Source organism: Aythya marila (genome assembly GCF_965140915.1).
Source record: "Aythya marila genome assembly, chromosome: 24".
Lineage (NCBI taxonomy): Eukaryota > Metazoa > Chordata > Aves > Anseriformes > Anatidae > Aythya > Aythya marila.
Genome location: NC_139065.1, coordinates 6,496,960 through 6,512,500, shown reverse-complemented (window position 1 = coordinate 6,512,500; position 15,541 = coordinate 6,496,960). Strand labels below are relative to the sequence as shown.

Below are 15,541 nucleotides of genomic sequence, written 5' to 3'. Positions count from 1 at the left end.
CAGACAGGCTGCCGCTTTATGGCTTGAAGCAGCCTTTCCTCTAGGTGAGCTCAAAGACTGATTTGACCCAGAATACGCGGATTTTATCGTCGCCTGCAGCGGGGTGGGGACAGCCCCCGGCTGCGCCCTCGCCTGCCCCACCCAGGTGACCGCACCTCCGCGCCCCCACAACGCAGCGCGCAAGCGCCGAGGAGCTCCGCTTTCCCCGCCCCCCGAGACCGCCGCGCGCCTGCGTCGTGGGCGGAGAGCGTGGGGCTGGCGGCAGCCCCCGCCCTTGGGCAGCGGGCGGGGCGGGGCGGGGCCGGGAGGATGGTGGCGCATGCGCCCTGCCCTGGGGGGCCCCTGGGGCTCAGCCCGTCCGCGTCGCCCTCAGGGTGGGGGGACCGCGGTGGCGGAGCCGGGGCTCTGCTCGCTCCCCGGGGGCGCGCGGTCCGTTTGGCCCCGGCCCCGCCCGCCGGCTCCGCTCCGCTCCGCCCCGTCCCGCCCCGCCCCGTCCCGCCGTCGCTGTGCCGACGGCATCCTGCCGTCGCGTTCAGCGCCTCGCCGCCCCCTTCCCGGGGGGTTCCGGTAAGCGCCGCCGCCTCGTCGCCGCGCCGGCCCACGGCTGCCGTGCCGGTGCTCCGTGTCCGTTCCCCCCCGGCCCCCGGGGCCCTTCGCCACGACGGGGGTGGGCGGCCGCCTTCCCCCCTCCCGGGCCTCTGCCTCCGATGAGGCTGGGGGTGGCCGGGGGCCCGGGTGTCCTCCGCGTCCCGGGCCGGCGGCGACCGCCTCGTCCGCAGCGCGGTGCCTAGCCGCCGTACGGGAGCGCCCGGCCCCGCCGCTCTCCGCGGGTGCCGCCGAGCCCGCGGCACCTGTCTGGGCTGGGCGTTGCAGCCTCTCGGTTTCGCTTTTCTTCCCCGTCCCCGGTTGAGGCCCCCGCAGCCCCCTCCTGTCAGGTCGCCTCCGCGCTCTGTCCGCCGGCGGCAGCGGCTCCCCCTCGGCCGGGCCCGGCGCTGCCCCGGGCAACGTGGCCGGAGGGGCTCGGCGGCGGTGGGGGCGTCTTACAACGAGCTGCGGAAAGTAAACGGCAAAGGGTGGCTCGTGAAACGGTCCTGGCACCTCGGTACTGCGAAACAGGAAGCGTCCAACCCATCTGGTAACGGTGACACAGCTCGGTTACCTGCCCGGGAGTTACGCTGCCACCGGGGAAACTAGGCTGAGACGTAGTTTTATACTTGGAATCTTTGAACCGTAGTTGCGTTTTAGAAAGCGGAGTTAGGTTGTCAGCTATGCCCTGAAGCTGTTCTGCCAGTCGCGAGGGGCACACTGACACGTTTTTTGAGAGAATCCGGTTTGTAAACATAGGGAACTTAAACTAGGTCTTTGGTGACTGTGGGTTGTTTGACTCCAGCTTGGTCGAAGGCAGCAACTGTGTTTTACCGGCTTTCTGTGTGAAATCATTCAGTAAAAGGGAGAGTGCTTAAAATCAGCTAAATACCTTTTTCTTCTTCCTCAGTTGTTCTGTTATCAGGATGGCTTTCAGAATTTTGAACCAGGATTTCACAGCCAAGGAGTTGGCAGGCAACTGCTGGATTTACTTCTGCAAGGGTCAGAGGGAGCTTCTGGATTGTGTAGATCAGTGTGATGTTCTGAACTTTCAACGTTTATTGGAGAAGTGCTGAAAGAGAGAAAATATTGGGAGAAATAAACATTTTCGGTGCTGCCTGAAATTGTGGTTTTTGAGGCATAGTGTTTCTTAAGCTTCCTTCCCTCTTACTCTCAGATCAAAAATGTTCAAAACAGGAAGCTTGACTTGTACTTTCTTTTGTAAGACTTTTCCCTGTTTAGTTGTTGTTTGGGCAACTGGACTGCTAATATTTCATTAAAATCATAATTCTGACCTCTGTGAATAAGCGTCTCTTAACTGATTGTATCTCTTGTTTGGAGGTAATTTGTCACTTACTATGTCAAATGTTTCCTCTGTTTTTCTTTCCTAATAGCCATGGCAATGACAGGCCCAACACCGTGCTCATCCATGAGCAATCATACCAAGGAGCGAGTTACAATGACAAAGGTGACATTAGAAAACTTCTATAGCAATCTCATCGCACAGCATGAAGAACGGGAGATGAGGTAAAATTCTTTCTTGCTTCCATTCCTGGATATGAGCCAGACATACATACTAATTGCGTTTAGTTGTCTGGATCCAGAGCAAAAATAGAAAATCTTTGCTGAGCGTGTACCTAAGCTCCTGAGATGGGTACCTGGCTGTGGCTTGGCATGAGCACCCAGCGGCAACTGCAGGATTTCTGAATCCCATGGTAATTTAGGCTGGAATTTCTTCTAAAATTAATTGAAACATGCTTGCAAATGCAAAAGTGATATGACCGTTACCAATATTTATTTTATTTTAAAGTGTGCTTGATTATTTGACTAAGTAGAAACTAACCCTAAGATGTGCTTGGCATCACTCAAATACAATTCTGAAGCTGAAAGCCAACATTTACAAGTGTTTGTCCGCCTATGTCTGTTCTGTTGCCTGTTCTCATTTTACGTACCTGGTTGTAATATTTAAAATCAATTTTATAGCATCAGTTTCAGCTTGGGTTATAAATTGTGACTGAGTTGCCTGATAAGAGAAGGTAATCTGAAAGGCAGTGGAAGATTGCTGTAAGAGCTGTCACCTAATGCTTACTTCTTGTCTGAGTTAACAGAAGCTATCACATCTCTCTAAATATATTGGCCAAAATATACCAAGTAATTTATCTGAGAGATATTGTATTTGTTTTCTTTTGGCTGGAACCCTCTAATGTGCTGAATACCCTCAAGTTGTAGCACTGGGACTTCTGGCATGCTCCCTGCTTGTCATGTAGTCTATAATCAGAATTTTCAAAAAAGGTTCAGTGTTTATTTGCCTGCAGACTTGCTGCCAAAAATCCAACCTGTTCCAAGAGGATTGCCTGCTAATTACAATAACTGCAGAAATGAGGAAACAATTTAGAAAGAAATACTATCTTGTGTATATATTTTCTCCAAAATTTCAAATTAATGAGAGCTTGAGGCCTAATCAAAACAGAAGATATTACTGATTTAATTCCTTGCTTTGTCGTTGCATAGTTCTTGCTTTTTTAATTATGAGTGTTATTGTCTACTCCAAAAACCTCAATGATGATTTTTTTCTAAAAACTTGGACAAACATACTAAGGTATACTTCCTTAAAAAAAAAAAAAAAAAAAAAAAAAAAGATTGATATATCCGTGGCTGTGCAATTTGGAGTTTAAATAGTATTAATAAAATTTTCACTGAAGCACAGATAGGTCCTATTAAGGACGTTTAGGGGAATTTCAGCATCACTCAGTCATGGTGAGCTACTTAATTATGGGTGTTGCAGCAGCAGTCTTTGTTCTTGCTACTGGAGTAACCTTTTTGAGTGTGAAATTGGATGACTGGGTACTTAAATAAAGGCAGAGCGATTTAAATGTGCCTGATTGTGGAAGCAATAGCTCAAATTATCATCACATCACAGTAGCTGTGTAGAGGCAGGAGACCGGAAGAGGATCTTGCAATGGATGACTTGCATAAAGACAGGGAATATTTTAGTACACTTGCAATGTTGTGCAAAAAAATATGAGCAGAAGAGGAGTGGGGGGAGCAAAGAAAAAAACAAAAACACAACCCCAATTGTAGAATTTCAGAGCTATTAATGTGATCACTGTTGGGAAAAAGTTCCCACAGGGTAATAATAACGTATGATCCCTTAAGACATTTCCCTCTCTTCCCCCCATGAAGTTTTATTTCCTTTATTTCTTTGCTCCCAAATAATAATTTCTGATTTTTTAGGTGTGAGAATATGTATTGATGTGTCCTTTTCCCAAATATTTTGGACATCTCAGGTATTATGAAATAGAGAGTAACATTTTGCGTGTAATGCATCTGAGGTGCTGAGAAATCCAGTGCAGATCCACAAAGGTGTTTAGATACCTAATTGTCCATAGAATAAGTGAGACTTTGGTGACTCAATATCTATTACGGCTTTGGCCTTAAGTGACTTATCTAGCTATCAAACAGAGTGACAGGAACCGGATCTATGTTCCTATACAATGAGCATATATACTTGATTAAGACATGTGAAACTCAAGGCAGATTTAGATTATTGAAATTAGAAAGTTAAATTGCTAGAATGGTAAAACAGTAACACTAGATTATTCAAGATTAGTCTTGTAAATTATATATAAAGGAGAATCACATATACTGTTACTTGCTGGCATTACATCCTCCTTTCACAGCAAGCACAGACCAAAGGTATTGGATATGTGTATGTGATTTAAAAAAAAAAATTTAAAAGATGCAACTTTCTTCTAATTTCTGTCTCTTTTAGACAAAAGAAGCTAGAACAAATGATGGAAGAAGAAGGCTTAAAAGACGAAGAGGTAATTAATACGGGAAAATTATTTTAACAGTTTAGTAGTACAAGTGATTTGCTTATAAAAATGGTCAGCTAGCATTTTTACTTGGAATTGCTTTGATCTTCATGGAGCCTAACTGCAGCCTTGTTTTATTTTCCATAAACTCTAGAAGAGAATCAGGAGGTCAGCACATGCACAAAAAGAAACAGAATTTCTTCGTCTGAAGAGAACAAGGCTTGGTTTGGAAGACTTTGAATCTTTAAAAGTAATAGGCAGAGGAGCATTTGGAGAGGTAAGTATAGAAAAGATGACTAAAAGTATTTTCAAATAATGCTGGTATTTGCCAAAAGCTTATGTAGTTCACACAAGTGAAAGATAAATGTTGTAGGAACTGCAGAGTAGTTTTAGCTTAACACGTGGATCTGTCTTTATGCCTAAAAAATACTGATTTAAAAACATTACATGTTTTAAAAGAACATTAATGCAGTTGAAAAGAACTTGATGGGCAAGCTAAATACAAATCTGGCAGTGTACTTTCATTCTGATCTCCTGGGGCTGGTCTTGGAGAACAGAGGGGGCTTGAGGGTCACTTGCAATGCTCTGTTCTGGTGGCCTTTTCTGGGGAAAGTGGCTTTGGACTGTCCGATTTAGGTGTGTGGTTGCTGAATATCATCCCTGTTACAATGATTTAATATCTTACAATTAAGAGAACTTGTTTGACATTAGCATGCACTATGTAGTGCTTTTTTGTTCTTATAGTCTGATAAGATTTCATCAAACAGAGGCCAAGGGCTTCCTACACAAAACCATGAAGATGTGTGGTGATGATACTTCATTTGATTCAAATTTTTACATACTTTCTAGGTGCGACTTGTCCAGAAGAAAGATACGGGGCATGTTTATGCAATGAAAATACTCCGTAAAGCTGACATGCTTGAAAAAGAGCAGGTGAATAGCCACCCTAAGTAGCGGTGCTACTGTCTGTGATTTAAGTGACTTTGGGAGGTAATTGCGATGTATGTGTAGAGAGGAGTAATGGGCATCTAGGTGTCTATGTTTACTATCTAAAAGATTATGGTGGATTTTTTCCACTTTTTGTGTGGAGGAAATTGGACAGAAAATTGTTGTATGAACTCATAAGGACTGTCTTCTGGTGGGTTTGGTCAAGCCTTTTCTGTTTGATTATTATTACACCTTTCCGTGTAACAATGCTAAAATTTGAATATATAGTTTTCAAATAAATGAGATTATTGTAGTGGTGACAGGCTATAAACAAATACTGTTGTACGTTGCTGAATGGTTGGAATAGCATTTTATAAACAATGTCTAATGCTGTGCTTAGTCCTCGTGGAAGTTGCAATTATAACTCTCTTCAAGAGACTCTTCATACTGAAGCAAGGTAGGACTGAACTCAGTTTCTACTTGAAAGCATGGGGGAGCAGTGGAGTCTTCTAAGAACTAGGTCAGTCCTCAAATGAAATCAGATTCATAAAGATGGTTGTATGTTCCTCCTCATCAGTTTACGATGATACGTATGATGATATGTATATATGTAACAGTATGTTACATATACTTTTACCATTACATGTAGATGATTCAGTAGACATCAAGTAGCTGGTTTACTGTGTTTCTGATTTATGGAAACAGATACAAATATCAAAGTGGTATGGCAACTAGAATTCCGACTCAATCGATGGACATAAAGTAATGGCATTTAATGTTTTTAAGGCTTATATTTGCTAGTACTTTTGGGAATATTGTCTAACACAGTCATTTCTTGTTCAGCACTGGGATGAATCTGGGAAGCACTCTGTTTCAAAAAATAAGGAACTGGTTTCCATTTCGGGAAGTACTCATTCAAAAAAATAAACAGCATTGTTCTCGCACAGGAATTTTATGCAGTGCTGCTAAATTAGTGCTTGAGTCTAAATCTGTTGGAATAAGCTGAAGCTATATCTTGAAGGATGAGTTAACTTTTTTTGGAAAGAGCTATTTTTTGAGAGATCTAATTGTTAGAAATTTTCACAAAAAATAAATTGTCTTCATATAGAATTAAGCTGCTTATATAATAAACCATATGTTTCTCTTTCTTAATCTTCCCATGTTAATAAATTGTGTTTGGAGTAGTCTGTTATCTAACTAATTTTAAGACAAATGTTTTCATAGTATCACCTATCACATGTACACTTCTGACTTGAAGACAACTCAGATACTGTAAGAGTTGAAAGAAAATGTAAATGTAGGTTATCGTTTTGTATAGAATCTTGTTATTCAGGCAGGTAGTTTAAATTTCTCTAGCTTGATTTCTTGCTTAAAAAATGAGGTTTGTGCATTTTTGCCCTTCTATATATGTTAACCTATGGCAGCAGAAGTCTAGCAATAAATATAGAAGTTATTCAAGTGTGAATGAAGGCAAAAGCCCATGTAAACTTTCCAGTGGAAGCCTCAGAGCATAAAAGGGTCTTTCAGATCCTTATTAAGGCTAATGTCGAGTTGGTGCTCATTGGGATTTATCAGATTTGGATGGGGGAGGGAAGAAGAAACAGTGTGGAAAAAATATAGCAGTTCAATGAAAGCTCATTTTTTTTTTCTGTTAAAAGAATATTTTTTGAATTTGTTCTTCAATGTTACCCTCTTTTACTACCTGAAAATATCTAGGGGTGAAACTGTTGAAGCTTAGATGGTGTTTCTGCCTTCATGCAGAAGTTTGGCTGTTGTCTTTTCAATATTTGATGCTTTTTAATATAATACTTGAATTGTCTGTGAAGTAAATGCATCTTATAAAAACACAGCCTTGTAATTAATCAAATGCATATGTATATCTACAGGTTGGCCATATTCGTGCAGAGCGGGACATTCTAGTGGAGGCAGACAGTTTGTGGGTTGTGAAAATGTTCTATAGCTTTCAGGATAAGCTAAACCTCTACCTTATTATGGAGTTCCTGCCTGGAGGTAATCACATGAAATGAAAAGGCTGCTTTTCTTTTGGTTTTGAATTTGTAATCTCTTAATTACAGATGTGGTCTGGGACTAGAGTATGTGTGGTTACTGTACACTGCTGTTTGTACTGCACCTTTGTGAGGATACAAGTCATTCCTAAAAAAATCTCGTTTTAGGAGTTAAGAGTACTAAGGTCTTCAGGTTTATCTCTAGCTTATCTGCTTGTGTGTACTAGCTGCAGATGTTTGAGACACAGCCTTAATAGTCTGCTAGTTATTATTCTTACTCTGTGCTAGCTATTTGTAGAACCATCATCAGCTTTTGATTTCCTAACCCTTTGCTTTTAGCTGGCTTGCAGCAGAAACAATTAAGGTCTTTTTTTCAGAGGATGAATGTTTGTCCTTGAATGCAAACACTACTGTAACACTTAAACTGTACTGAAAGCCTGTAATACATGTATGTGAATACAAACAAGAATGCCTTCTGAAATGACGCTGAACAAACACAGTCTGTTTTTTTTAACAGCTCTGTAGCTGAAAGTACATATTTTAATCAGTGATTCAGATGTGTAGTCAAGAGTGGCTGTCCACAGTTAACTCTTGCTTAAGGGATGTTTCTATGCAGTTATTTCATCTCTGTGCTGTTTAGCTGTCTCAATAAACTTAATGCAACTACAATACAAGCCTTTCACATATAGTGATGTGAAGGAAAATACAAGTTTAACTCTCGGAAGTGCTGGGAAACTGGATGTATTTCTTTATATTAAATCAATTTAGATTTCCCAAAGATTTCAAAGCTTAGTTCTTTTCTTTGCAAATGCATTCAAAATCAGTGAAATTGGAGTTTGTGTGTTTGTACACAAAGTCATTTGTATTTACCTTTGCTGTTGGGGTGGGGTTGATGCTTCTAGGTGATATGATGACGTTGTTGATGAAAAAAGACACACTAACAGAAGAAGAGACACAGTTCTATATAGCCGAGACTGTGCTAGCCATTGATTCTATTCATCAGTTGGGTTTTATCCATCGAGATATCAAACCAGACAACCTTCTTCTGGATAGCAAGGTATGCACTAACAACTGGCCAATGGCTTAATAGTAAATAAGTCTTGTAGTTTTTAATATTGACCTAAACTAGTGTTGAGAACTGTGAAAGAAAACAGTACTTCTTTCATAGCCCTGTTCCTCCTAGCCTTTGAAGGTATATTTGCCATGTTGCTTGGGGTGTTGTGGAAGAGCCTCTTGTGACAATTGTTCAAGCTATTGTTGGTTATTTCAGCTGCAATTTGAAATACACAGTTTCAGTTCTCACCTCTCAGTCAAAGATATTTCCTTTTGGTCTCCCATCTGTTATAATCACCCTTTGCTAGTTACTGGGTAGATGATAGTATCAAATGTGAAGGATCTAACTGCTGCATTAGTGAGACACAGAGATATCTTCCTCTGAATCAGGATGTATTTCTGAAGACTCATTTCGTCAGGTTACTTGATTGATTCTGGATGGTTACTGGAGGTACTTTACAGAAAGCTTGGTTGTTTTGCTGTCCTATTGCTCATTACAAGTTTGCTTAAAACTAGCTTGTATGGAACAGTGCCAACAGTAAATAATTATATTCTGCTAGCCAGCAGACCAGCCAGCTCTGTTGGAATTACTGCTGTAATTCAATATGTCTACATCTAGGCACAGATAAATTCAAGACTTCAAAAAGGATGTACATTTCAGTTACAGGAAAAAAAAATATCGCACCTAATCAGTGTGGTGACAATATGCACTGGGACAGATCCAAGGTGTTTCTTCTATCTAGCAGTCATTGCACAATCCAGGGACTACAGCTCCCTCTGGAGACGTTTGTTTTCACTCTGAAGCAGTCGATTTGCCTGAGCAGAGGCTTCTTCAAGTAAATTGGTGCTAATAAATAGTCTTTCTCTGGATAGTAGTGAAGAAAGTACTAATAGCTTGATTCTGTGTGTATGTATCCAGTCTTATGCTAAAATGAGTAATGAAAAAGAGTGCATCTATTTATTACAGAAAAATAAAGGGACTGGAAAGAAGTATGAAACTACTTGCTATGATAATTCTCATACTGTTTTTATATATTTTGGGCGTTTTTGTTTCTAGGGCCACGTGAAACTTTCAGATTTTGGTCTGTGCACTGGACTAAAGAAAGCACACAGAACAGAGTTTTATAGAAACTTGAACCATAGTCTTCCTAGTGACTTCAGTAAGTTATTTGGCTTTGTAAAGTATTTGCATACTTGCTCTTGGTGTCTGATAAAACACATTTCAATGTGAAGATAGAAGACTGCAGTTTGAGTGTAATAGTAACATTGCATCTTGAAGTATAGCTTTGATTTTCTGTAAGACTTCTTTTATAAAAATAATTTCAGTTACTTTAATGTACACATACAGCTTCATTTTAAAAAGTTTGTCTTTCAGATGGCTTCTGCGGTAGCCCTTCTTAGCACGCATAGTAAACCTCAAACGAAAATTTGGTGCAACTCGTAGATGCTAGTTGCATCACATGCGTGACTTGAATTAAGAAATGTGCATGTAGTCTCTGAATATTCAGTCATTTTTTTCATGAGGAATAACTTGGAGTTTAGCAATTGCCTGCTAGAAGCTGCTGACCGCTCTGGTCTGCCTCTGCATGCACCTTTAAATTGTGCCAGGTAAACCAAGCAAGGCAAGGCTGAGGCAGGTTAGCATGTTGGTCTATGCTGATGAGCATGTGGGGACTGTAACCTTCTTACTAGCACAGCTAAATACAAAATGAGCTGTTTATTCAGGCCTCAGTGAACTTTTTGATCTTGGAAGGGAGATTTTCGTAAGTAGTGCAATGGATTTGGAGTAAAAAAATGTATGTACGTTGGATGACTGGCAGGATTCAGTCATCCATATTCTGATTCCCTTTAGCTTTCCAGAACATGAATTCCAAACGGAAAGCAGAAACATGGAAGAGAAATAGACGGCAGTTGGTAAGTGACAATTTACCTGTTTTGAAATAATCTCTGAGCTATTGCTTTCAAACAGTACATACATTTAAACAACAGGCATTAATCCATGTCAGAATTTTGAACAAGGCTGGAGTGAAGACTCACCTCTTTCTTTTTAAAAGAGGAGTGACTCCTGTTTGTCCTTCATCCAGCTGCTGAAAAGCTGTGCCTGAGATAGTGCTGCCATAATTGTTACATTAATAGCGGATACCTCCTAGTTGAAACTAATGCTTTTTTGCCATTTACAAGATAACAATGAGCTAGTGATCCATTTTGAGGTGTGTGTATATATAGACAAAGGTACCTTTACCTATTTCCCTGGTGGTATTTTAAGACTCTTTGAGGTAAGCATGTTGAATCTTTTTCTTTACATATTTTGAAATCAACTTTGACTATCTTACAGTGATCTTACAGACATAAGGTCTTACAGATCTTATTTTATAGGGATCTTATAGACAATCTGATGTCTTTCTCAAAATAATCGTTGTTGCTTAAGTTCTGTTTCCATAGCAGTAAATTTTCTCTAAATATATGTAACTGATGTTATTTGTTTCAGGCTTTTTCTACTGTGGGAACTCCAGATTACATTGCTCCTGAAGTTTTCATGCAGACAGGCTACAACAAGCTTTGTGACTGGTGGTCACTTGGGGTCATCATGTATGAGATGTTGATTGGTAAGAAACAGGCACTGCCTAAGTTCTTAAGAGGAATCATGGTGCAGGATATTGGTTGTATTTATGTGTTTGGGATCAGGATCTCAAAGCATCTGCTGCTTGCATAGTTTATGAGAAGTGTTCTGTCTGTTGCAGTGTTAGACTTTAGTAACTAAAATAATTATTTTTGCTTTTTACAAGACTGCATTTTTATTTTCAGGTTATCCACCTTTCTGTTCTGAGACTCCTCAAGAAACGTACAAGAAAGTAATGAATTGGAAAGAGACGCTCACATTTCCTCCAGAGGTTCCAATATCTGATAAAGCAAAGGATCTTATTTTAAGGTGCCATTTATATGGTTTGCCAGTTAATACAACGCTAATTTTGTCTTGCAAACTGTTCTATAGCTTCAATAGCCTGCTTCACATGGGAAAAAATGATTGACAGCTACATATTTAGTTAAGCACATTAATCAAATGCTGAACTCCCTAATCAAATACATTTGTCTCTTGGTGGAACTCTTGACTGAACTATGCTAAAAAAAAAAAAAAAGGAGCACCTATGTAAGTGCTGCTAGTCTGGCAAAATATGAACGTTTCTGCTTTTTATTTTGTCTACAGGCTTCTCTTGGAAGTGACTTACTCTTTTTGCCAGAGCTAGCTTTTTTTAACATAGCAAGAGTTTTGGCATTGTGTGTACTGGAGCATACACACATCCTAATGCATGCTGACTCTTTCATTTTTATTTCTGCATTCAGTGTTCTCAATCACTTATCCATTCTCAGGATAAAAATATAAATGTCTAGCTTTTCAGACTTTATATGTTCTAATCTGTGCTTGTCCTGAAATAGAAAGGACACATTATCCAGTTTTGAAGGAATACTGCATCTTAATTGCAGCATTTGGCATGATGGCGCGAGGCACACTTCATGTGTTGTTTCTGAAGTGGCAGTTCTTAGCCTTTTCCATGTATATGTTAGGAAACCACAGTACTATCAATTTGGAAAGCCATTCCATTTCTGGATGGAATGCTTTCATTTTTCATTTTTCCTTCATTTTCATTCTTCCTTCCATCCCAGATTTTGCTGTGAATGGGAGCACAGAATTGGTGCATCTGGTGTGGAGGAAATAAAGAGTAACCCATTCTTTGAAGGGGTTGACTGGGAGCATATAAGGTAAGATGCTTTGCAGAAAAACTAGATGCTGGTCCTCCTGTTCAGCGGGAATGAACAACTTGACTGATGTTTATTGTATCTAGATGTGGGTGAGAATATTTTGGGCCTTATCTGAAGCTTGCTGGAGGTCTAGGTGCCTTCAGTCTTTGAGTCTGTTAGGCAGTGGGAAGCATATGAATCCTGCTTTCTCCTGCCTCTGAAATTTTGATCCTGAATCTGCTCTTATTGGCAGGGAAAGACCTGCTGCGATTTCAATAGAGATTAAAAGCATTGATGATACCTCAAACTTTGACGAATTTCCAGAATCTGATATCCTTAAACCAACAGGTAAATGCTTTGATTCTTCCTCTCTTCCAATAGAATAATGTGACATTCCTGTTATTCTGAGAATCACACAATCCTACAAGTGAGATCCTAGGATTTTTGTTTTTATTTTTTAAGTATGATTATATTTTTAGCTAGTAGTCTCTGATGCAGGGGTGTGCAAGCTATTAATTTGGGTACTGGGAGCTGGGATGCAGACTTGTGAGGGAAATGGAAGCCCTTTGAGAATGGGCGTCTCTAAGAAGCAACAAAGCTTCCAGCAAATTCAGATTTCAGCGGACCTTTGAGCCCAGTGCTGCAAGTGCCTCTTGGCACTGGCTAATTCTTTCTAGCATGTCTAACAGTTAATATGGGTGGGAAGAGGGTGGGACAGATGGGGACAATATGTTCTGGTGTAAATCTTTAAGGATCCTTGTATTGCATATAAACATTTGCCTACGTGTTTAAAAAACACATTATTGCAGTTTTTGATTGGTGTTGTAGAATGAAACTGAATGCTTACCTCTATGATACTTTTTTTTCTTTAGAAGCATTCTTCCCTACTCTGCATCTAGTGTTTTGTGTGAAAATAAACCGAAGTGTCCAAATAGTAATTTGTTTTTCCTATGCCTTTCAGTGGCAACAATTAACCATCCAGATACTGACTACAAGAACAAAGACTGGGTTTTTATCAATTATACATACAAGCGTTTTGAGGGCCTGACAGCCCGAGGAGCAATACCATCCTATATGAAAACAGGAAAGTAATTAACCTTTACCTACGACAACTTCTGAATTGTGGAATTTTGTTTCTGTACCTTGTTTGTTTGTTTGTTTGTTTGTTTGTTTTTTACTCATAAAAGAACTTTTTATCTTTTTTATTATTATCATTTTCTTAAAAAAAACTTGAGGGCTATCACCTCTTGGAGAAGACTTCAAGACCCTCTTTTGTTACACACTTTGGCTGTTACTAAGGATTTGTTCTTTCTGCACCATTGAAAACTTCCACAAAATGTCCTTTCTGCTGCAAGCATGTTCTGCTGCTTCAGGAGCAAGAGTTTTGAGTTTTCCTTTTAAATTCTTTGCCAGACTGTGCAGTCCATCAGGAGATCTGAGCAGGCCTTCACTTTGACATTGCAAAGCATGTGATGTTTATATGGATGATTTTGCTAGTTCTGCATTAACATATTCAATCTGACAGTTCTACCAGCACTGTTTTCCTGGTGGACTTCAGTATAATGGAAATAAAGCAATAATTACAGCTTGAGGTAGACAACTCTCCGGTAAACTATCTAGTGGAAAGATACAACATGTATTGCCTTAACTTTAGTTTGTAATACTGTTTTTTTATGATGCTATGTGAAATCCTCTTCAATAGCGTTTCTTAATTTTGTCGCAGTGGCCTCAAGTTGCAGTGCACTTTACTTTTGGTACTAAAAGTGACCCTCAAGGTATTTAATATTTTTCTAAATTAAAAAAATTGCGCAACACTTTTTTCTCCTATACAGTAATAAGAGAAATGGGCCACTTCCTCCACCAAGCACCAGCAGTTTTCAGTTGTTGTATGAAAAGATGGATCTATAAGCAATGCAGATAATGAAGACTACAGCTAATAACACAAGTGGATCTGGAATAAGGGCAGAGAAAAGGGAGAATTCATTTAACCTGATCATTGGTAGTAGGCATGCTGGGTACAGTTGGGTCAGCCATGAGGTTTCTGGATCCTGATGCTGCCAACTTTTGGCCACTTTTAAGATTGGCATCTTCATCTTTTTTAGACAATACTTTCTTCTGTGGCCTTTTTGCTCTTGGTTTTGAGCAAAACAGTATTAAATTATTCCATAAGTCTTGCTGACCAAAGCCTCCTTGATTTCCTTTAGAACTCCTTGAGATCTCGTCTTGCTGTCATGACTGAACCAGCTGTCCTTTGTAGTCCTCTGAGACAGTGCCTCATGGGGTCAGCTTTGGAGTGGTGGGACCCCTATGTTCTTTGAATTTTGTCTAATGTAACTTATAAAGGTACATTCAGTTATGATCAGAATGCTCTCCAAGAGAGCCCCAAGGTGTCTTTCCTTGCCTAAACATCTCTGAGAACATCGCTGCATTTTGGGAGGGAGGATTCTGCCTCAGCTGAACTTTTTATAATGTTGATTAATTTTTATAATAATTTATAATCATGAGCATCCATCTTGTAGTTGCCACCTGCCACTGGAACTGCAGAGTTATTAACCTTTGGGCCTGCCTGGTACTAGTCTTTAATTTGCAATTATAAGTTTTTAAAACTTTAAGGTTTCTAAAACCTCAAATTTCTTGTGTTTATCAATTTGAACTAAGATTTTTGAAAACTTTTATTGGTGCTGAACACTAATGGCATAGCACAGACAGAAAAGCTGTTTAGAGACAAAACAAAGCTGGAGCAGTAGTAATAGTAATTCATAGTAATAGGAAGGCTTTCAGTTATGTTTAGTCCTAACCTTCTAGATTAGGAAATTAAAGAAAATAGGGTCTGTTTTTTTTTTTTGGTGCTTTTACGGAATTTTCACCTAGATGTCTTGAATTGAGTGCCATCATGAGTTGGGGGGGACAGAAAGCACTGTATATTGCTAAGATGGGGTGATAACTCGTTAGCATCATCTCCCTAACCATCTCCTTGTGCTTATTGTGTGTCCTAGGAGTTAAATGAATTGCTATAATTAGATAGATACCCCATAGATCCTAAAAAGCTGAACTGCAAGAATAGCCTTAATAGAAGTACGAGGAATACTGTAGTCAGTAGGAATTACTCATATGAATAAGGGCTAACTGAGGTAATGATTTATAGGATCAGGTTTTTTATCAACTAGTCAGTAATACTCCACTCTACCCTCTTTATCTTTTATGGAGGGCTGATAGCTACTTCTCAAACTATTCTCTCTCCCTATCCTGCAGTGTCTTTTAACCATTGGAAAATGTTGCTTTATAAACCACTGGAAAATTAAGAGGTATTAATATTGAAATGCTTAAAAAAAAAAAAAAAAAAAAGCTTAGTTACTGCCTGAAAACTTAACAAAGCAAAATCTTTTAAAATTGCTGTGGATTAGGAGTAAATGATTT

At 39.9% G+C, this 15,541-nt stretch overlaps 1 protein-coding gene across 2 annotated transcripts; it reads left to right on the top strand.

Annotated features, from left to right (window-relative positions):
• The first annotated feature begins 351 nt into the window (after positions 1-351).
• STK38 (serine/threonine kinase 38) lies at positions 352-15,479 on the top strand. 2 transcript variants are annotated; one of them, XM_082778370.1, is made up of 14 exons: positions 352-567; positions 1,980-2,112; positions 4,358-4,409; positions 4,555-4,677; positions 5,250-5,333; positions 7,214-7,337; positions 8,236-8,390; positions 9,444-9,546; positions 10,239-10,300; positions 10,875-10,992; positions 11,192-11,315; positions 12,050-12,145; positions 12,378-12,472; positions 13,086-15,479. In XM_082778370.1, exons 2-14 carry the CDS (start codon positions 1,982-1,984, stop codon positions 13,214-13,216), a joined length of 1,398 nt encoding a protein of 465 aa, XP_082634496.1. In that variant the 5' UTR covers positions 352-567; positions 1,980-1,981; the 3' UTR covers positions 13,217-15,479. The 2 variants fall into 2 exon arrangements, with proteins under 2 accessions (XP_082634496.1, XP_082634497.1); XM_082778371.1 differs by lacking the exon at positions 352-567 and adding an exon at positions 579-1,135.
• The last annotated feature ends 62 nt before the right edge of the window (positions 15,480-15,541 follow it).